Source organism: Miscanthus floridulus, chromosome 18 (assembly GCF_019320115.1).
Source record: "Miscanthus floridulus cultivar M001 chromosome 18, ASM1932011v1, whole genome shotgun sequence".
NCBI classification, from domain to species: domain Eukaryota; kingdom Viridiplantae; phylum Streptophyta; class Magnoliopsida; order Poales; family Poaceae; genus Miscanthus; species Miscanthus floridulus.
In genome coordinates this window covers 77,154,536-77,177,836 of record NC_089597.1, presented here as the reverse complement: position 1 = coordinate 77,177,836, position 23,301 = coordinate 77,154,536, and the positions used below count along the sequence as shown (strand labels likewise).

At 46.4% G+C, this 23,301-nt stretch overlaps 1 protein-coding gene across 1 annotated transcript; it reads right to left on the bottom strand.

The window, feature by feature from the left end:
* Positions 1–2,512: 2,512 nt before the first annotated feature.
* On the bottom strand, positions 2,513–5,337 carry LOC136522372 (serine carboxypeptidase-like 51). The gene is made up of 13 exons (XM_066516195.1): positions 5,208–5,337; positions 4,999–5,093; positions 4,782–4,889; positions 4,439–4,679; positions 4,301–4,344; positions 4,126–4,193; positions 3,922–4,027; positions 3,526–3,707; positions 3,313–3,386; positions 3,178–3,227; positions 2,970–3,022; positions 2,737–2,872; positions 2,513–2,645 (listed from the first exon to the last, which is right to left on the bottom strand). Exons 1-13 carry the CDS (start codon positions 5,335–5,337, stop codon positions 2,568–2,570), a joined length of 1,365 nt encoding a protein of 454 aa, XP_066372292.1. The 3' UTR covers positions 2,513–2,567.
* Between the last annotated feature and the right edge of the window lie 17,964 nt (positions 5,338–23,301).

Below are 23,301 nucleotides of genomic sequence, written 5' to 3'. Positions count from 1 at the left end.
AAGTGATCGTGGATTTGCCTTGACCACTACTGTGCTCAGACTACTAATATGCTCGGGGACTGCACATACCACTACTGTGTTTGGATACTGCCCAGACCACTTTTGTGCTTGGGGATCGCCCAGACCACTTTTGTGCTCGGGGATCGCCCAAACCACTTTTTGTGCTCGGGGATCACTCCGACCACGGCCGTGCTCGGGGACTGCCCCGACCACTGCTTGAATAATGGTTCTCCTTGGCTACATGTGATCTGTACTCACATACAGTTAATAGACTTTTTCTTTAGACCTCGCTACAAGGCTCATACTTCGCCTTTCAGCAAGCTCGGGGACTATGTCGATACGATGCACCTGCCGGTGTATCTTGTTTTGCCTGTCCGGCAATTGAATTCTTAACCTCAGTGGAATTTCTTTTTTAGACCCTGGCACCACGTGCCTGCGTCACCTACTACTAGGCTCGGGGACTAAGTGGGCACACTTCACCTTGCAGTGAATGTGTTTGTTTAAATCGACCCCAATGTTTTGAATGATTATGAGGATTATTAGTATGCTCGGGGACTGCCCCGACCACTTCTTGAATAATGGTTCTCCTTGGCTACATGTGATTTGTACTCACATACAGTTAATAGACTTTTCTTTTAGACCTTGCTACAAGGCTCATACTTTGCCTTCCAGCAAGCTCGGGGACTAAGTGGGCACACTTCACCTTGCGGTGTGTGTGTTTGTTTTTTGACCCCTATGCTTCTGATGTTTAAGGATGCTATGCTTCAAGACCACTTACATTTCTTTTCAGAAATACAAGTGGGCACACTTCTCAGGACAGAAATCTTTTTCTTTTTTCTTAAGAGCACCATACATTCTTCGGACAACCTACTTCTCCGGTGATGACGGTGGTCGGAGGCGTCAAAAATCCAAGCCTCGCTTGTCGGAGAAGGTTAAAATGGCGTGTCGCAGCATAATGCATGATGCTCGGGGACTAGCTGTGGGGGTATTAACCCCTATACCCTTACGGCTAGGCTTGGGCTGGCCCGGATCGATGGTTTCAGTTCACCCGAAAGGCGACGTGCGGCCCAGTTAACCTGATCGGAGTCCCGCACAAGGAATCAAGACGGATTTGGCGACCAAGCAGGATCCTGGTTGGTTAGAATAGGAATCCTTATCCGGCCACATATGGCAATTGTAACTGACTAGGATTAGTTTCCAGATCTGTAACCCTGCCCCCCGGACTATATAAGGCGGGCAGGGGACCCCTCTAAAAGACATCTCTCATTGACATACAGCAATATAAATCAGACGCAGGACGTAGGTATTACGCCTTTTTGGCGGCCGAACCTGGATAAAACCTCGTGTCTGTCTTGCGTCACCGTCTTGTTTGGGGCTTGCGCATCTGTCTGCCGATAATCTACTACCTTGGGCATACCCCTAGGTAGACTGCCGACCATATTTCGTCGACACATATATCGTGGGCTGTTGTTTTTTTTGGTTTTTGGACTTCTTGTTTACGCTCAGTTTTGCTACGTTCTATGTATCTCCTAGGGTTCATCTAATCACCAATTGGCTTTTGTGAACTCTATTTACTGCATTTGGAGTTTTTGTTGGGCTGTGTAGGGACAGCAGCCAAAATCGAAAGAAATTTGGATTAGACTCCTTTTCACCTCCTCTGGTCGCTTTGCACGGTCCTTCAAAGGGCATAAGCGCCTAGATCATTGTGCACATTCGCTTTTAAATGATGCCTATTCTCTACTAGCATTTTGCTGTATGTGAGTGAAACCGGCTTGCGCGCATGTAATTTCTTCATACAGGCTGCGGCAGTTTCTTGATCCAGCTGAGGGCAAGTTGATGGCAAAAGGACTTGATCCTCTCGGCTACCTGATGCTTGTCATTAGTTATCTTCAGTTAACTGATGCTTGTCATTCTATTAACAAAATACTCGTGTGCAGCCGATTGATTGATTAGTTGCTTTGGCAATTAGTAGCATGGCATCGTATCTGCTGCTTCTTGTGTGTAAATTACCGCAGGATGATAGCTTTGTGCAATAATTTTTTCGAGAACATGTGCCGGGGCGCAAGCTTTTCAAGCTTTTGTGCAATCATGTGTTACGATGGCCACATAATCACATGGAACATTTGATCACAGCACTGTACAATAATCTAAAGTTATATCTAGTCCATGAAATTGTGAGATAAAACTATCCACTGAGGGAGCTAGGTTGTTTCATTCATCTATGTAAACCTTAGTATCAATGAGATGAAACTTACCATTGAGGCTGGTCCGGTAAACAGAAAAAAAAAAGTAATAGTACTTTCACGTTCCCGTCTCATTTAAACTTTGTAAAAATTATTCAGTTGTAGTCCCTCTGCTTGGGAGCGAGGACCGAGAGACCGAACAAACTTCCAAATCCCAACAAATTACTAGCCAAACATGCAAATACATACCACACCAGTATCAGGGTTTCAATTGAAACAACCACCAAACATTACTAGTCGATGAATCCGTTATTATAATTAGGTGATACTAGCTAGTGTAATACAAGATTGTTGGCGCAGCACTATGAGTTCATTCCAATCTGCCTAACCATCGTAACTTGCTGGAGACTGCACTATGCTGCCGATCATGTACAGCGCAGTGCAAGGCTTGTCCACAGGAACCTGCAGAGCGCAAATGACACGAGCAGTGCTTGAGCTTTTGGTTCAGACGATATCACTTCAATTTTGTCATGTGGATAAGTAGGGGACTTACCGTGTGTCCAGCTCCCAGGATCCAATAGAAGTGCAGATTCTTGTATGATTGGACGAAGCCATTGGTGAGATAGTAAGGGTGGCAGTAATGCAAAGGCTTCCTTGGCAGGCTGAAGAAGTTATGCAGACCCTCCCACCTGAATTAGATGCAGGTCAAATGACACAATTATATTACTAGCTAGTCTGAACCATGCAATCAAGAACTAGCTTATAAATGGGAAGATGAAGCCTTACTTGAGCCTCTTCACCCATGCTTCTGTGCCCAGCGTTGAGCAGATCACGTCAAGCTTCAGAAGACAAAACATGATGAGCAGTAGTCAGAAATGCCAATATGGCAATATACGCAATATATATGGTTTGAATACATGGCATTTTAGCATTCTCATTCTTATAACAAAATAAATAATCCAAGTGAAAATCAGCTAGTTTCTTTGCTCCTAACCTGGCCCTGGTACACTGTCACGTTCACACCATATGACAGCAGCTCATCAACTTGCAGCAGGATTGAGTCCATCAACATAAAAGACAATTTCAAAACACCACCAAATCAACTAGCTAGGGCCAATAATATGTTCGCTTGCCTCGTTGATCGCTGGCTTCATGAAGTCATTGGTCAAAGCGTCAAAGACCTGCAGAGACACATCTTGCCACCTGCCCACAGTAAGTAGATCAATCAGAGGACGACATGGACAGGAAACAATGAAACATAGCTACTGATCAATGCATGCGCGTAGTAATGTCTTCAAGTTTTGAGATTGTGGCATGTAAGAACGAAGATGGAGCCTCTCACGTGATGTTCTTGGGGATGATCTTGAGTTTTTGTTTGATGACCCCGTTCAAGATGCCACTGATCGTATTGGTGCCATCCATAGCCACTCGGCTGCTGCCCGGTGATGACGACGATGGTCTTGTCAGTAAGTATGATAAGACTGCAGAGCTAACCGTGTTGTCAACCATGAAGTTCTCCATATTCTGCACAGACTCATTAAGGTAAATTAATCATCATTTCTGTGTGCCTGCCCCTTTAGGGCCCATTGGGATGGTGAATTTGGATGGTTTGGATGAATTCTAGAGGAATTTGTGAGAGAAAAATATTGTTCCGGATGAAAAAAGAAGCGGATCAAGCCGGATTTAAGGGCACGCGAACGGGGCTTAGTAGCAAAGTGTTGTGGAGAGTTACACTTACGATGTTGCCGCTCTTGGCGTCGATCAAATCGAGCAGATCGACCCACGTCTTATAGGCGGCTGCAAACTGCCCGGACACCATTTGCTGCTTCACCGTCACCGCCATCCTGACATAATCCCGGCCAGTTTCAGTTCACCGAGAAGCAAAGTTCAACAATATATAGATGGTGGATAAAAAGCTGCCAACCATAGCGTAGCAGCTTACATGATGGCCTTGCCGACGGCGTTGTCATCCAGCCTCGAAACGTCCTTCAGCAGCCAGGGGTAGGATAGCTGCATGCATTGAGCAAACAATTCAGTGGCTATTCATGAGCTAGTATTATTGAACTTGATGTGATGATGCAGATGGATCGAAAGATGTCAAGTACTAATATCCTCACCGCGTGATCGTCCGGCGAGATCCAGCTATCACCGAGCACCACACCTGTGGGAAAAAAAATGGCCAACACAGACCAATTAAGTCGCATGGATGCTTCTTGTTACCTGCAGGTTGAGTACTAAAATTAGAGTTTACCAACCTCCAAGCGTGATCTTGAGGGTGCCAGCACGGATGGCTCTTGCCACGGAGACACCGGTCATGGCGGCGAGCTTGCCGTCGTAGGATTCGCCGACGAGGAACAGAGGGCTGCTCTGCAAGGTCGGTAGCTCCTTGACCAGCGCCTTGAGAAGCTCGGTCAAGTCCGCAGCCGCCTCCAAGTCGGTCTTCACTAGCGCGCTCTCGTCCTCTACGTAGCTGTAGCCAACGCCCACCGGGTTGTCCTGCCGCCATTCACAATTTTCATCACGGAGTAGATCAGCATCAGCATCGCGGAGTAGATTCAGAATCGTGAAAACAGAGACAGAGAGATCTCCTAGTCGGACCACAAATATGAGGTCAGCTTTCTGCAGCCACGTCGAGTTGCGTGGCTTGAGGTCTACATCAAGAGCTCCGATCTCTTGGAAGTTGCCGTTCCCAGTGCCCGACTGTCCCTGATCCAGAAGACGACGACGATGAAAGGAAAGGTTCATTCAACTCAACAAATATTACATATTTGTGCGTGATGACAGAGGAGAGGTGGAAGAGGAAGACTGTACGAACCGGGCCACCTTGCAGCCACAGGATGGTTGGCCATGGTTGTTCTGGCGTCGACACCCGCTGCGAGCTCCGGTAGAACCACCAGAAGAGGTTCGCCTCTGAGAAACAGCGAAACAAAAATCATTTACAGAAGGGAGAGTTATTAGCTAGCACAGAAGGATAAACAAACGGAAGCAAATCAAAAGGTGGCATGTAGATTGCAGAAAGGTTACTCGGACGAATTTCTACGTATCCCCAGCGCTCCTTGCCGTCAGTTGTTCCATTCGAGACTGTAGCAGCCTCACCAAGACTAAGCTGGATGAGTAACACAAGGACAAGGGCAGTGGTGGAACGCATCCCCATTGATCTTTGTGAGACGCGGCAGAGTAGGAGAACAGCGGAGAAGCCGGGGGAGGAAGAAGAAGAGGCGAGGACAGCAGTGGAAGAAACAGTGCACGACTTGCCTACTTGATCCTGACGCTGGAATCATTGAGCTATGAGCAAGGTAGCGAGCACCCTGCAGGCTAGCTGTAGGTATACATACGCACTTCGTTGCAGTGGTTGATGGTAGTAAGTCACCTTTACCTTACTAAAGTAGAAAAGGGCGGTGTTCGCCCATCTTTCATTTCACGAGGGTGCCGATGCCGCGCTTCACCCGCGCGGCCCGTTAGGGTTTCACCCTGGTGCCGCCGCCCCCCCCATCCCCCTCCTCTACCAGCCCCCTAACTTTGTCCACACCAGTCCTTCACCCTCCGCGCGCGGCAGCCGGCTATGGCGGGCCAGCCGCGCCCTCGCCGCTCGAGCGGGCGCAGGCCATGACGGCCGCCCCCTCCTCGATGCCGGCTGAGCCGGAGCTTGCCTCCACGGCTACGCCACCCCCTCTCCTCACCCACACGCGGGTGCGCTCGAGTGCGTCGGGCGGCCGCTGCCGCCATCCACGTCGGGCTGCTCCTCCGGCGTCCCGCGGCCACATGGGGCGGTCGCCGCCACCACGGGAACCTCATCCACCGGCGCCCCAAGGCCCCATCCACCGCCCGAGCCAGCCACGGCCGCCCCAAGGCTGTGCGCGGAGGATCCACCACCTGCACCGGACGCCGTGCCGGCCCAAACGGGTTCCCCCACCAGTGTCGAGCCCGCGGGCTCCGCGCAGCCTCGCCAGGGGCCCCGATCCGACGTCACCCCACCCACTCTGCCCCCTTTGACGCCGCTGGAAGCTGCTGCTGCCGTGGCCATCACCACCGCGGCCGTCAAACGCGCTGAGGCCGCTAGGCCGGGTATGGGCACCTCGGCCGTTCGCGGGGAGGCCACGCCACTGCCAACATCGCTTGTGGAGCCCACTCCTTCCTTACAGAGCTGGCGGCGCCACCGATGCCCCCTCCGCCGCCTGGGGCAGTCACCGTCGACACAAGCTCCCCGCAGCCCTGTGGGGGAGCCGTCTCTGGTGCGGCCCCCAACCGCCGCCAGGCACAGCCGTCGCCCAGCCAGAATCGTGGCTGGTGGAGGACGAGTCGCTGGTTCTCGTCGAGGACATCTCGGATGACGAGGACGCCTCGGCGCCCAGTTCGCCACAACAGTCTAATTCGGCGTCGGGGCTCAACATCTTCCTCGTGCACCCCTCCATGCCCAAACCGTTGTCCTCTCTGTCCCCCCTCGCCTTCCCCTTCCACCCTGGGGATGGATCGATGGGGCATTCCAAGGCTCGTCATTGGGCGGATGAGGACCTTGACGACTCTGACGCAGAGAGGTCGCCGGTCACCTCCCCAACCTCCTACCTGGACGCAGTCCACTAGGGGTTGCAGCTCTGGATGTCGCCTTTGCTGGAGCGTGCCAAGCCGCGCCTCACCCGCGGCAATGCTGCTGCTGAGCGGGGCAAGCGCCCCCTGGATGAGAGGGTCCGACCAGCTAACGTCACAAGAGGTGGGCACAACAATGCTGCTGGTGCTGGCGTTGTGCACGGGCGGCGCAACCGCAGGACTCGCCGGCCACGGCCACGCCCCCAGCTGGTGCCCAGCATGTCTGCTCGGCCTGTGGATGGCCGTGTCCCCGCCCAACAGTGCCTCAGATGTCGCGGAGAGGGCTCCGCCTGCCAGCGCGTCTCCGCTCCGGACGCCGACGACTGGCATGAGGTCTTGTAGCAGGGGTCGTTAAGCGGTGCCGGAGGGGCATGCCCCGCCTGCACTACATCGGCGAACCAGCGCCCCCCTATCCGCTATCCGACGGATCTACGCGAGAAGTGCTTCAACTGTCTCCCCACCGCGCACAGGGTGGCAACCTGCAAGCTGCCTCCAATGCAAGGGGTTCCGACACCTCGCGCGGGACTGTAAGCAGGGGCGGAAGGTGCCTCCTTCCGGCTCTGGCATAGTTGGTGCCCCCAAAAGGTCGGCAATGACGCCCTGTCCGGGAGCGTATCTTGGGCAACCGGCCGCGTACTTAGGGCGACACGTCGAGCGCGGCTAGGGCTATGCGGGGTGCAGCAGCTGCTGTGCCTGGTGCGACCATGCGTGGTAGCGGTGGGCGCAGACGGCGGAGGCTTCGGAGATTCGCGACCAGATGGCCCTTCCAGTTCACCACCAGGGGTTACCCATCAGGCTGTGGACAACGACGACTCCGCCAAATGACACCTCAACAGCTTCATCAACAATGTCACGCGTAAGAGGGACTCTTCGCTGATTTGCGAGCCTCCCAAATAGCCTCCTACTAAGCCGGTACTGCCGTGGCGGAGCAGGCAGTTGGCGGCTCAGAGCCTCTCCCGAGTGTCAGCTTCTAAGCGAGGTGAGGTGCTAATCATGCAGTGTATGGGCTACACCAGGGATCCATCTGCGCCATCCACTTCGGAGTTGGAGGCCTTTGACAGGCTCTTCGACGACAACCTGACTGCGTCCGAAGCCGAGGCGTTGGACGAGCTCTTCCCGGCCGTTGGAAAGGCACCGTCCAGGCAGCCGTGAAGACGTAAGCCCACCTAGGCCACAAAGCTGTGTTGATATTGGTTGTTTCCTTTTATGTAATATCGAAACATGAGGTCTTTTGCTAGGATGGTCCATCTTCGGCTGTGTTAGGTCAACCTCCTTCGGCGCTCGATAGAAGCGCGTTGTATGTTTTTTCTTTGAACTCTTCTCCTTAATACAATGATACGCAAATCTTTTGCGTATTGGAGAAAAAAATCTTTCATTTCACTACAAGTCTACAGCAACTAGCCTATATATAGCAAGGCATGGCTTTCAGCTGGTGGAGTGCATTTCTGGTTTTTCCAAAGCTTAGGAGAAAAGACCGAACTAGAAATGACAGAGCTTTTGCTTATTTGTTTTCGTCGTCTCCCTGTCTATTATTGATTCACTAATCAATTTAACCTTCTCAGTAGTTAGTCTTGGAGCTATCAGAGTGGGCCGGATCATTGGTTACCCACAATTGTTGAGAGTACGTAATGTGGGAGGGTAAATCAAACCATGCATTCGATTAGTATTACAATTTCTTCCTCACTCCCCGATCCCGTCCCATTACTATATATATATAGGGAGAGGCTATTCAGCAGCCGGCTACAAAATAAGTTATTCTGTAGCCACCTCTATTTACCATAATTTTATATACTAATTTACCATAATGTCAATACATATTTACAATAGTTGGGTTACTATAACACATGAGAATATTTACCATAATGTTATAGTAAACCACTTAGTAAGGAGTTACTGTAAATTAACATAGTAATTATCGTAACTCAAAGTGGCTACAGAATAAGTTATTCTATGGCCAACTACAGAATAGTAGTTCTAATATATATATATATATTGCCTCTACGTCTTGTGACATTCTATTTCTTATACGAGTCCTCAAGTTTTTGTCACTATAGTCATTGTTATAGTCATTGTTGGCGGTCCTTAACTCACATTTTTAACCCCAACATTTATATAAAATCCATACAAACAAACACCAAACTTAGTAAATAGGGTCTTACACTAACATATTCCATAAGTTTTGATGAGTTGATCATTTTCGGGACATAAGTACAAATACATGGGAGAATACACCAAAAGGCGCTTAACAACGCTGATTTGCACAAAGGAATAACTAGAAATGCCTAGCAACTCAAGTTATCCGGGCGAAATACCAACCAAGAAGTGGCCTAGGACCAGTCCACAGCAGAACACATGAAGGCGGTGGCGAGGGGGCCAGGTTAGGGGGTGGTCGACCCCTGGGGTCGCCCGACCCCTAGCCAGCTCCTCTCTGCCGCCCCTTTGAATGGCAGTGGCATGGAGGCATGCAGAGACAGTGGAGACTGAGTTTCGCGCCAAGAATAGCCTCTAGCACCGCCTCATGGCTTGTATAAATAGAGGGGAAACCCCCTCTCTCACAACACACAACACAAGAGAGACATAATGTGACAAGAAGAGAAGAGCTCCATTCATATCTTAGCTCTCTAGCTAGTTTTAGAGTAGGGAGTAAATAAGAGTGGAGAAGTACCGGAGTTGTCAGCTACCTCCACTTGTGTACTTCGGGCCCCTTATACACTTAGCGGAAGAAATGCCGGGAATCGTTGACTTCTCTCCATTTGTACCTCTACGATCCGAATACTACTTAGAGTGTAAGGTTCATGTTTATCTTTGGTGGTGAGTTCTACTTTAAGTTAATCTTGTTCATTATTCACTTGCGGGTTCGTCGTTCGCCCTTGTGACGAATACTCTAGTAAAGGGCCCTGATAAAGACGGATAACCCTGATCGATGCTAGAGTAGTAGTCGATAGTGTAGACGTGGTGTCTAGGCTAGAGGCTACCTTCGTTTGCCTCGTACTCCACGGTTGAGGGGTAGGCGGCAGGTGGTGATAGCCCTGTCCATCCATCGAAATCCCCCATGTCCAGGTACAACATAGAGCCGTGGGCTGGCAACGCTTGACAGACCAAGTGTTATTCGGTGTCCGAAGCAAGTCTATAGTGGCAAAGCTTTCTTAGCTTAGGATCTCTATCCTAGAAAACCTCACTACCTGGGCTATCCTCTTGTTATCATTAGGTGAACTAGCTTAAGAGACTCTTACACCTCCGTTCCTCGTGGAAATACGATACCCTGAATACTTCTGGGTAAAATAGATGTAAATTGAGGTAATTTTGAATTTTGTGCTCATGAAAACATAGGAAAATAATAATTTTTCATTAAATTCAAATTTATCATAAGGTAGCAACATGTTTGAGCATACATGCCGTTGCATTTTATTTATTTTGATGAGTCATTTGATCCAAAACTTAAAATAATTCAACTTGTTTTTGAAAAGGGTATTGAAATGGCTTTGAAATAAAAGAAAAGAAAAAGAGAAAACTCTCTCTCCACCCTATTTTGGCCCAAAGGCCCAGTCTACTCTCCCTCTCGGCCTGCCCTTTCTCCCAATCCCGCTGGCCCAATATGCCACCATGGCCTAGCTGGCCGCCTTCCCTCTGCAGGCCAGCTCTGCTCCACCCCACTGGCCCACTTGTCCTCCCTTCCCTTGGGTCGGCCCAGTAGCCATGCCACGCATCCCTTCTCCCCCTTTCTCTAGCTGATAGCCCGACCCTACTCTCTCTTCCGCTGACATGCCGAGCCCACTTGTTGGTGCCATATTCCCCACGTTGTGCTCGAGCCAGACTCAAGCAAGGGAAGGAAATCCCCGCCGGCGCCAGAATCCTTAGGATTTTTGGCATGCTGCCCACGCCTACGCCCCTATAAAGCAAAGCCGTAGGTGCTGCGCCACCCCCATCCCAAAACCCTAGCGCGAACCGGTGCCTCACCATAGCTTTTTGCGCCGCCACAACCCTAAGCCGCTGCTGTCGAGCGTGTTTCGCCACTCCACTGTTTCTCCGTCGCTGTGACGACCTCCCCGAGCGTCGCACAAAGTTAAGGAACCTATAGGTACCTCGCCAGCTCTCCCTCTCGCTCTCGGTCTCACGCTTCGCATCACTGGGGGTTTGCCGGACAACCCGAGCTGCTCGGGCAAGCCCCGAGCAGTCTCCGTGCTCTCGCAACAGTCTCCAACCCCGCAAGTTGGGTTCACCATCTCCCTCTCTATCTCCTCAAGCTTGTTCCGTGTGAAACCATGGCCTCTAGGGCCCTATCCTTGTGCATCGGCGAGCTCGTTCATCGTTGGTAATGGAGCTCCACCGCGCGCTTTACTGTTGATGGCTGGTAGCTTCTCCCTTCCTCTCTCTGATCTAATCTAGATCATCTAATCTCGATCCGACGGCCCAGATTCACCCATACCCCTTCGTCAGGCACTTTTGCTATAGAATCCATCCACTTTCTAGTAATTTTTCCCGCCGTCCTCGGTTTTGATTTAATTCTGAATTAATTTATTTTAATTCAAAAAATAGTTCGGTTTATTTACAAATGTGCAACTAACCTTGTTTTAGCCATAAAATCTTTGTTCTAACTCCGTTTTGATCCGTTCAAGTTGTGTTAGATTTGTATTGACATAATCTATGTGACAATTATGTTGTTTAGCCTGTTTCTTGCTTTCGGATAAAATGTTAATTTGATCAATCTATATTAGATTTCCAATTAAAAGTAATTTAGATTTTCTACTTAGATCTTTTCTAAATAAAGTAAGATTAGTTTTATCTTGGTCTTCTAAATCAAATATAATTTGGCTTAATTCAATTTAGATATTTCCCTAAAATATCTTATCCATGCTTTTATATAGTTAAAATAAATGAAGCTTATAGTAAATCGTTCGGTAGATGTTTTTTACACCGTAGCTCTGATTAGTGTGCTTTTTTGCGAATGTGTGTTCGTAGAGATGCGTAGGTTAGTTTTCAAACCTTTTTATTGATTGATGTACTATTCTAATTTAGTTATATTTATATGTTATGCATGTTTGTGCTTGGATGCAGGTGTGGTGCTTTATGATATCGTCCAGTCGGTGAGCTATACGTGGTGAATCCAGAAGCAATTCATTGAAGGTTTGGACTAGAAGAAGGATCTGAGTTTTAAGGCAAGTGTAGAATGGGATCATCCTTGTTTCCTATTCATATTTAATACATTTAATTCATGTGCATGTGTCTACCTTGTTACCCTAAGGATATCCTAGCTTTTGTATCTTGTACCTTGACACCCGTGAGACATTGCATTGGGTAGTATGATGCTAGTGCTCTAATTCAATAACCATGATCCTGTAACTTGACCAATGGTATATGCAATAAACATTAAAATATGATTTTTAGCAACTTGGAATAAGGGGCCTAGAGCATTGTTTTTATGGTGCTCTAGATTCCTCTCCGTAATGACATATCTGTAAGTGGTCACCGGGACTTACAGTACAACCATGAGTGCTACATGGCTCTGGTTTTAGTCAAGTATGAGGACCTTTTCTAGCTCGTAGTAGCTTACCGAAAGGCACAAGAGGGGCTCCGATTGGTTTGATCTCGCAGCCTACCAAGGGAGTGCACTTTGGTTTCTATGTCTTTTTGTTAGTCACACCTTGGGGGAGGGATCTTACTGGTTGATGGGGAATCCCTAGCGGGCTACACTTGTTAGACGAACCTTTGAAAGACTTCATAGTGAACCCTACCGACCTTCCTTGGTAGTGGGTTAAGAGGCTCATGACCTTAGGTGAAAGGGTAAATCACGGTTCATGGTGAAAGTGTACAACCTCTACAGTGTAAAACTGGTATATCAACCATGCTCATGATCATGAGTGGCCTTGGAACTCTTATGGAATAGATGATCATTAATGGTTAATTGTTTATGCTATTCATTATTCATGTTTATCTGATCATGTGTTTATATGGGCTTAAGATAAACTTGTTGCTACTCAATCACTTAAAATTGTGACTCATAAAAGCTAACCACAGTTAAACTAGTGTCAACCTTTTGAGCCTCATGAACCCCATGTTATATTGCTGAGTACGACATGTACTTACGCTTGTTTTATTTTCAATACTTTAGGTAAAAATCCTAGATGGATACTAGATTGCTAGATTATGGAGCAGTTAGGCTTGTGATCAACCAGTCAGTTGTCCCTGTGGATTTGGAGCCTTCGCCTGAAGAATGTAGAGTCTTTCCGTTGTCTACTATGTAAGGTTGTATTCTTTATACTAATATGTTATATATTAAGCATTGTCTATTGATATTACCTCTATTTGTAGCTATATGTGTGATCTGACTTCCTGGGCTCATATATGGTGTGTATCTGGTTTTATCCTTAAAACCGGGTGCTACAGGAAGATTCTATACCCTTTAAAGAAAAATACATATCTCCCAATGTATAGATCCAAATCCCACAAAATTTAGTAGAGATGTGCCTCACTAAGTCATATAGTAGCTATAAAAATTTGAGCTTCATTTGACTTCTATATTGCTACCAGATTTCAATTCTTCCACCACTGCTACATGCTAAAAACTGCTCCACTATAGCTGACAAGATCTACTCCAAGACTGAAGCATCTCTTATCCAATTCCCATGAAATTTATACAGCATCTTATACCATAAGTCTAGAGCATGCATACCAAATTTAAGCTAATTCAAATAGATTTGATCACTCAAACTCAGACTTGATCATAGCTCATTCAGATTTTGCAATATAGGACAGATTTCAATACTTGAGCTATTCTTCATCAAATGTGAATCAAACTTGGAACTAACTTGGTTGAGTACTTTCACAAGATATATATCCATTTAAACCACTTGCTAAAAGTTATCTCATGAACTTATCCAACTCAAATCAATCCAAACTTGATTACTAAGCATTTAATCCATTCAAACATCTTATAGCAAGCAACGAATGCATATATATCTAATTTCAATCAACTCATTTGCACCCAAATGAAATGATCAATAAGAGATATACATTGGTTAGCTCATGATTATTCAACTAGCAAGCTTTTAATCAATTATTTGCAAGCCACCAAATAATTCTAATAAATCACCCACAATTTGAACATAACACTTGTATGTTGTAGCACATTTGGACTTCACTTGTTTTGACTTGGCATTGGGATAATATTTTGCACTAGGCTTTAATACTTGACTCAATATATGATGAACAATGAGAATTCCATTGAATCAAGCCTCCAATGCCATGGTACCTATAAATAATCATCCACTTTTTGATGGTACCCAAATAAGTTTGGGTCCTCTCAAGTTAGGAGCAACATACTTAGGCACAACCTTAGTATGAATAGAGGGATATTTTGCAATTGCAACCAATGAGGTACCATTGCCATCCTTCCTAAGCATAGTATTTGCATCAATTGAAATGGGCTTAGGAGAGTTACCTAGGGGACATGAATGAGCCATGTGTCCCCTTTCCCGGCATGAGTAGCACTTTCTCTTTGATTGAGCCTTCTCTTCATTGCTCATGTGATGCTTCCCATTGCCTTGCCTCTCATGAATTGCTTGTGCCTTCTTCTCAAGCTTGGTAGGACACTTCAAGGCAAAGTGTCCTATATCTCCACACTTGAAGCACTTAATGTAACAACCCAAAAATCCATACACCAAAAATACCAACTACAAAAATTTTCTTAAAACTCCCATGTGTTGATGAGTGTCATGTATAGAAACCCAACCTAAGAGATGCATTAGGTCTAACCGCAACCCAAGTCAACACATAAGCATGGCATGTCATTAGTTAATTGTGTCTATTTAAATTCTAACAAATAAAGTATTGCATACATTGTTAACTCAACTTGTGAATTGGATTTCCAATTGCCTTATGTTATGCTTAACAACTTCTTTAAAGAAATACACCATAAAGTAATTAATACTCAAACCAGGGAATGAAGGTTTAAAGAGAAAACAAATTCTATTTTTGTATAACAAAACTACACCTATTTTTGTTATACAAAATAGCTAAATAAATTCCTAATATTTATATAAGTATGTTGTGGGCCTCATATCAAAAACTCCAATGAATATGGTGCACCAATTTGGAATCCAAATTTCAAGATCGAAATTGAATACAAATAAAGAAGAAGGAAAATAAAACAGAAAAAGAAAAGGGGAAGAAGAAGGCCTCGTAGGCCGGCTTGGCCTGCTCAGCCCACTGTCAGCCCTGCTTCGCACGCAGACGGCCCAACTTGCGTAACCGAGCGACCAGCCCAGCAAGCCCGCACGCCGCTCACGCCAACGCGCCTCCCCGCCTTCGTTTGCTGCCACTGCCGCCGGGCCCCACACGTCAGCCGCACGCCATCCATAGTATCGTCTTCCTCCCTCGACCGCTCACGCCGATTCCCTTCTTCGATCGAGCCCCGACAGCACTAGCAGGGGCAGGCCAGGGGGTCACGCCCGAGGCATGGCCTTGTCCCCTTGGCGCCGTGCCCACACAACCACTCGTGGCTGTTGGATGCAGCATGCGCCTCCGTTCACCCTTGATTCCCCAACCACCGATCACTGGGCTCACCGTTCACCCGCTCGGCTATAAGAGCCCCGGCCTCGGTTGCCCTAGTGCCCTGAGCTCTCAATGCCCCGCTACCACTTTGTGGCCATCCCATGCACACTCGAGCTAGAGAAAAGCGAGGAAGAAGGAAGGGTGAGGGAGGAGGAAGAAGGAGGTGCCATCGGAACACCTCCGAAGCCGCCGGAGCAGAAGCCGACGCCACGACGCTGCATGGCACTACGCTGCCTCTGGAGCTACATGGCCGCAACTCACCACTGCGTCGCCATCCTCTCTTCCACAACACCTATGGTGAGCCCTCGGTTCTTCCCCTGCTCGCCGTCGGACCTTGCTACTCTAGCCATGGCGCTCCATACCGTGAGCGCGTAGGCCAAGGCCATCTCTGGTCTCTAGGCACACAAGCACAGCACACTCACGCGCACACCATGACCACCTCCGAGCCCTTGGACGCTGTAGACCCCTCCAAGCCCCACAAACGCCAAAGCAGAGCACTCGCTCACCGCAATCGCAATGCCGTCGTCGTGGCGTGGCCACCGCTGGCGCACCCAGCCACCTCGCTGGACTTGGACATAGTCGTAGAGGAACACCTTGACACCCGGAGGACTGCCGCGTAGACCAAGACCCCAATAGCTAGCCACAACGCCCTGGCCACGGGCACCGGACCTCGACCGGAGCTCCGCCGTGCACCGCCACCGTGGCCAGCCAACTGGAGCCGTCCAGCCACCTTGCTGGCTTCACCAGGGCACCCACCAAGGTAAGGCCAAGCTATTGCCCACCTTAGTTGGACACCCACGCCGCTAGAAGGGGCTCGCCGATGAGCACCGCCACGCCGAGACGCCGTTCGTTGTGGCCAGAGACCTAGGGAGCCCTGACCACCACCTAGACCCCATCACTGTGTTCGCCAAAGCCTGGTGAAGTGTTCCCCCACCTTGATTGGATGCCAGCGCCTATGGCAAGGCTCGCCGACAGGGCACACCGCTGGTGGGAGCACAGCCATGGGAGAAACAGGGGAATTCCCCTCGCTGGCCGCCCGCGCCTACACCCGGTGTACATGGACCCAGCCAGAGGAGAGAAGGGTGGACTTGGCCCACCATGGACCCTGCCTTAGGTCCATGGACCATGAACATGGGTCCACCGTAAGCCACGCTCACGCCCATAGTCTGGAAAACGAAGCCTAGTAAAGGCCTAAGGCCGTGATGTGGTAGCGCCACAGCATGCCATGTGGCGGGCCAAGCCTAGCCCAAATCTAGCCCTATCCAGGCCTAGTTTGAACCCGGCCCGTATTGACCGTTGACCGGTCAACATTGACCGTTGACTTGGCCCCACATGTCAGTGGCACAAACACACTGGACCCACATGTCAGAAGCCAACACAGCCGGGTGTGACGTCATGCTGACATCACGATGACATCAGCTGCTGACGTCAGCAGCCCAGGCCCACATGTCGGTGACTCTGACCGTTGACCGTTGACTCACCGTTGACTGACGTTGACTTTGACCGGACCCACATGTCAGTGGCCCAAGAGCCCCTGGACCCACCTATCAGAACTGATGACATTGCTGATGTCATGCTGATGTTAGCTGGACCCCACCTATCAGCTCAGAACCGAGACAATGACGTCATGCTGACGTCAGCATGCCACGTGGACCTGTAACACCTCGGGTGTTTAAATATTAAAATCTGACATGTCATCATATGCATTGCAAAGCATTTAGCATTTGGTGAAAAATTTGAGATGCATACACTAAAACAAGTTTATATTTATGTGGTATGTGTTGCATTGTATTGTTTGACTCAAGTTCAAAGTTTGTTTGGATTTTAAATTTTTCGAGAAAACCCCGCTTTTCAGCATTTAAATTCTACCCTGAAAATCCATTTCAAAATCTAAGCATATTTTGGGGTTGAGCCCAAAAGCAAAAGTGTAGAGCTTGACAAGTTATACAAAGTTTGTTTTTGGAGTATTTCAAGTTGTTTAGAAAAATTTTGAGTAATTCAAAAAGGCATAATTCGTTAAATTTCCCTATTTGAATTCAAAAGTCCATTTCAAAATCTAGAACGAATTAGGAGTTGGTTATAAAAGAAAAGTTGTAGCACTTTTGATTTTGAACAACTTTTGTTTTTGGAGATTTTTGAGTTGTTATGAAAATTTGAGAGTAATTTGTGAATTTTGATGAATGGCAAACTTGTAAATACTGTGAACAGTGTTCACCACCGTAGCTACATGGCCGGCGACCTTCTTCGGTGTTCCAGGTGCGTCGTGGCCGTCCTTGGCATTGCGTTGGCGTGGTAAAGGCTTCGTCATGGCTTCCTTGACCTTCTTGGCCACCCTTTTTAGCCTGATCCGTCGTCGTCGTTGCTCTTCTCCCTTGCTCTGTTTCCGCCATCGCCGGTGACCTTGCTGCGCTCACGGAATTCGTCCTCACCGTCGCGCCTCATGCCAATTGCGTCTGCCATTCTCTCTGCCCTGCACTCTCACTCATTCCTGGCCTGTTTGCTTTGCCTCTAGCAGTCCAGTGTCACCGCATGCCGTTTTCTTCCTCAGAGCCGGCCGAAGCACCGCCACCACCGACCTCTCCGTGGCCAGAGCCCATCGGTGAGCCATTGCCCTTGATTGGTGTACCTTTGGCTTCGTCTCGATGCCATAGTGCTAATTTCATTGTTGCTTGGCCGTTTTGTCCACTTCAGTCGCCAGCACACCATCACCGACGACCCTTGTGCCATCGTGATCACCATGGACATCGACTCGTGTCACCGTTGCTTCTCCGACCTTGTTATCTGCTCAGTTGTGTTCAGGGTAAGCTGCTGGTGCTTCCTTGACCTTTAGTTTAACCGCTACCGGCCTATAGTCACTGGCGTAGTACCGCCGAGGCGCCGTGTCTGCCATGGTCGACGTTGAGCTAGAATTGAGTCGTAATCGATACATCTAAGTACGTCTATAGGTGCGCCTAGTAGTGTAGAACATGTTGGTGCTATCGCCATCGCCGGTGATCTCGCCGTCGACGAGGAATTGCTGGTCAGAGCCGTCGCTGCCGTGGTCAACGTCGGAGGTTAGGGATGACAAGTGGGGTCGGGTTGTCAGTGACTCAACGTTCAAATGGATTTTTTTCTATTTTCAGATTTGAATGAATAGTGTCTGTTTTTGTTATTTTTGTGTAGGTTTATTTAGAGCTCCAAAAATTATGAAAATTTTTGTGTGACTTCCCTGTGATGTATAGTATTTAAGAAAAATATGAAATAATGTTTTCAGTAATTTTTGAATGTGATAAAAATTACTCAATTTATTAATAAATGGATTTCCATGATTTTTTTAGGCTTATTTAAATGTCCAAAAATTATGAAATTTGTTTTACCACTTAGTTATCATGTAATGAACATGTACTAAAATTTTGAGTTCAATTAGAATAAGTTGATTTATTTCATAATTTTGAATTAAATAATTAATTCATAAAAGCAAATAGTAACCTTTAATGATTTAGGTTTTGTTTGAAATTTTGGATTGAGTGATGACCTTGGGTCATTAGTTGATAATGATCCTTGGCAATTGATGTATGTGTTACAAAAAATATTTAGTCTGTTTGACTTGCAACTGTACCGCGAAGGAAAGTTGTATTCAAATTATTAATTTTGCATCCATCATCGAGCATCATGTTTCGTATTCCGCATCATGTTAAACATGGCATTGTTATTACGTGTAGTGAATGAAGGTGAAAATGTGGTAGTTAATCAAGTTGTCGAAGAGGTTAATCCGTCTGTTGAGGTCGGATCGAATACTTGTGAAACGTCGTAGGAGCCAGACTTTTCCGTCAACGAAGACAAGCCCCGGATGCATACAACCCTTCCTTGTGTTTTATAAATTAATTTTGCTTTTGCTTTCCGTTACTACATTAAGTGAATAGGAGTTAAGTAAGAGCCTAATTGGTGCATTACCACCCTTGTTATTCCATATTTACCATATTACCAGTTTTAAACTCGTATATGCCTAGTTTTGCTTAGCTATGCATAGAACGATGAAAGTCGGGTGACTGCCTGTCACCTGCAAGTTTTAAATGGAACATTGGTTAATTATGTTAGCATGTGATATGGGAATGTGGAGTAATAAATCTAGACTGGGCGGACTTGGTGTGTGTGAGCCACAAGACATGGAAGTCTTGTGAGCGGGTTCTTTCCGTCTGTGTTGATTAAGGCATGTCCGTTGTTGAATTGCATGAGGTGAGAATTTGTAGTACTAACCACATACTTCGGTAAGCCTTAACTTGGCAATTCTATTACGAGAATGGCTACTCGCGCACTGGGAGTGGAGAGATGGCGGGAATAGCATGTACCCACGTGGCAATGGGTTGGATTGGTGGAGTACTGTATTCTTGGGTGGCACGGGCCCGTTCTTGCTTTAGAGGATCTGAGAGTAGATTGATATATGTAGGTCGGGGACCTGCATATGTCGTGTGGTCTGGAATCCCTAGCTGGGTTTTTAATCGGTTTGAATCGTCGTTGCTCCTCGATTATGGAGACTCAACTCACTGTTCATCATCGTAGTATTAATAACTAGAACTTGGGAAAGGTTTGCGAAAAAGATTGATATGAAGTTCATGTTCTCATTACGGATCATGGCAGATTCATATGTGGTACTTATAAAGTTTTACCTTGGAATTAAAGAATTTTGTTAAAGAGCTTTTACGCAAAAGAACTTTGATTATTGTTAAAGCCATACCTTGAATCCCATGAGCCAGCATTCCTGAGTTCTATCAATTTTATTTCGGTTAAGTCTTGTTGAGTACTTTTGTACTCAGGGTTCATTGACCCCTTGTTGCAGGTGAGCCTCATGGGCAGATCTGTTTTGGATCATGCTATATGACTATTGTTCGTTCCGACGATGAGAATTAAATGTGTAACTAGGTAGGATGTTTATTTTGTGTGTAATATATATGTTAATTATGCCACTCCACTACTACTATGGTTTGTAATAATTATCGAACTTAGTTTGTAAGGTTTGAAACAACTGGTTTGTAAACTATGTTATCGTAAGACTTCCGCTGTTTTTACTCTGGTGCTGATATTTGAATAAATGTTGTAATACTGCAATGACTTTGTAATGTGATCCTCCTCGGAAATCGTGGATGATTCGGGGTTCCTCGAGGACACCCAACAGTCTTTTTAAGTTATTGGAAACATATGCATAAATGTCAAAGGTCATCGGACAGTGACAGGTGTATGTGAGCCCTATAACTTAGGAGGTTCTGCGATAGAATGGTATCAGAGCGATCGTTGCAAGGTTTTTGTTGTATTGTTTTGCAAAAACTTCAAATTGATTTGGGATGACTAAATTTAACTTGTTAATTTGGTCCAAATTACTTCTGACTTATCTTATTTCTTTCTCCCTATTCCGTATGTGATTAAAAAGGTTTTGTGTGGTGGAGTAGTAATATTACTATGCCCTATATAAAATAAATGGTGTTTATGTGCATTATAAACTTTGATGTTTTTGGTTCGTAAGAACGATTCATGCATCATTATTAATTCACTCATTACTTCCTTCACCTCTTAGTCTAGAGTTGAGTAGTGAGACTGGTTGGAGTAATGTAATCCATCATAGCTGCTCTTTAGACTTTGATCAAATGGTCTTACTTGGATTAAATTGGTTTCCTATAGTATGGCTCGTGCCAAGATGACGCCCCGTAAGTCCACTGGACCCAAAGGAGTTCCTCGTCACCAACTTGCCCCTAGAAACGATGGTGCTAGCAGTAGCAGTTCTAGGCCTGATCCCCAAGCAGAGATACAGAGGATTTCTATAGAATTAGCACAAGCTACTAGAGATAGGGCTTTGGATGCTATACAGGTAGGAGAATTGTAGGGTCAATTGAGGCGTCTCACCACCGCGCATAGGAACTGTGAAAGTATGTTAGTTCGTATAGTGGAGGGATGAAATGAAGCTTGGCATAGGGAAAATGTAGCTAGAGCTAGAACTCATGAGCTAGAATTCTATGTAGAAGATTTAGAAGAACATAATACCTATCTACATGAGGAAGTTCATAGGCTTAGCAATCTACTAAACCCAAATCATGAGCCTCAAGCTGATGCCATGGACCCCGGTGTCATTCTTGCTAATGATAACGAATCGAAAGAGGAAGAAGAAGAAGATCCTGAAGAATTAGTAATGATCAATGAAAGTGATGATGAAGGCGGTAATAATTCCGGAATGGTTACCGAGCCTGAAGTTTGAAATAATTACAAAAAAGAGTAGAGTTGTATAATAGTTAGTTATAGTTAAGCTATGTATCTTTGTTTTAGTACTTACAGGTTGGTGTTTATATTAGTAAACCCTATGTAAAGTGTCTGTAGTAAGCTTTTGTGCAATTCAATAAAGGCTTGTGAATAAAGTTTGGCTTGTTATGAGCAGATGCGTCATACACGGGGTTCGTATGTTCCTGGAACTTCACAAGATGAGGATGGTATTCTAGATCCACCACCAGTTTCAACAAATCTAGCTGATGCTATAACCACACTTGTTAATGTGACGGCTAAAAATTCCCGTTTGCTTCATGAGATCGCCCTAAGTAATCAAAATCAGATGCAAGGAAACCATGGTCGCCACCATAACAGACAGGAGGCTACATATGTTGATTTTACAAACACAAGACCACCAGTGTTCACCAAGGTAGATAAACCATTGGAGGCTGATGACTGGCTTCGAACCATGGAGCAGAAATTTGACCTTATTCCATGCACGGAGTATCAGAAACCTACATTTGCCGCCCAACAACTTAGAGGTGCAGCAAGTGCTTGGTGGGTGAACTTAGTGGCTATGCAACCAGCCGGCATTCCAATAACTTGGGCTGAGTTCTGTACTGCCTTCAGAGCCCATTATATCCCTAAAGGAGTGATGGCAATGAAGCTAGATGAATTCCTTGCTTTGAAACAAGGAGATCAAACAGTGATGCAGTATGTGGGAAGATTCAATCACCTGTCACAATATGCATCCGAACATGTTAATACTGATGCCAAGAAGAAGAGGTGGTTTATGAGAGGTTTGAATACCAAGCTGCAAACAATGATGACAACTTGCACCAATGTCACTTACCATGAGGCCATAAATATTGCAATTGCTTCAGAGTCAAAGTATCGGCAGCATAAGGAGCTCAAAAAGAAAAAGAGTGTGCCGTCTGGATCTTTTGGGGGAAATCAGAAGAGGCAGAGGGTGATTTATCATCCAGTATATCATAATCGTCCTCCTTACTGTCCGCCATAGTCTCAAGCCGGGCAATAGTCAAATGTCTGTCCTGCTATAACCTATCTGAAATCACAGTCAACCAATGCTTCTGGTGGCAATGCTCCAATGTCCTAGGGTCACAACTATCCGTGTTACAATTGTGGAAGGACTAGTCATTTCTCTAGGGAATGTCCATATCCTAGATAGGCTAATCAAAATTATCAGAAGGTCCCTGCCAATCAACAACAAGGTCAGGCACCAAACAAGAACCCCAATCAGAATGTTTAGAAGGGCAAAGATGAGAGGAAGACAGGACGGGTGTTCTATATTCAAGCTGGAGAAATTTTAGAAGGGGAGCTAGTGATGATGGGTATGTTTCCTGTTGCCAATCACCCTGCAGTTATACTTTTTGATTCTAGCGCATCATATTCATTCATCAATAGAACATTTGTCGTGAAGCATCAAATTTCAATTGGGGCAACCAAGGAAAGTTTCTTTATACAGTCACCCGAGGGACGTCTGTGTACTAAGGAAATGGTATACCAGGTACCCGTAAACCTGGGTGGGCATATTTTTCCCGCTACCATGATTATCCTTAAGGATCAGGATATAGATGTAATCTTGGGAATGAATTGGATGTATCAGCATAAGGCTATTATAGATGCTTTGAATAAGACTTTAAGAGTAAGTTTGCCTGATAGTAATTCTCAACTTCTCATCCAACTTCCAACCCTAAGAAGATCAGTGGGCAAGATTTATGCAACTGCTGTCAAA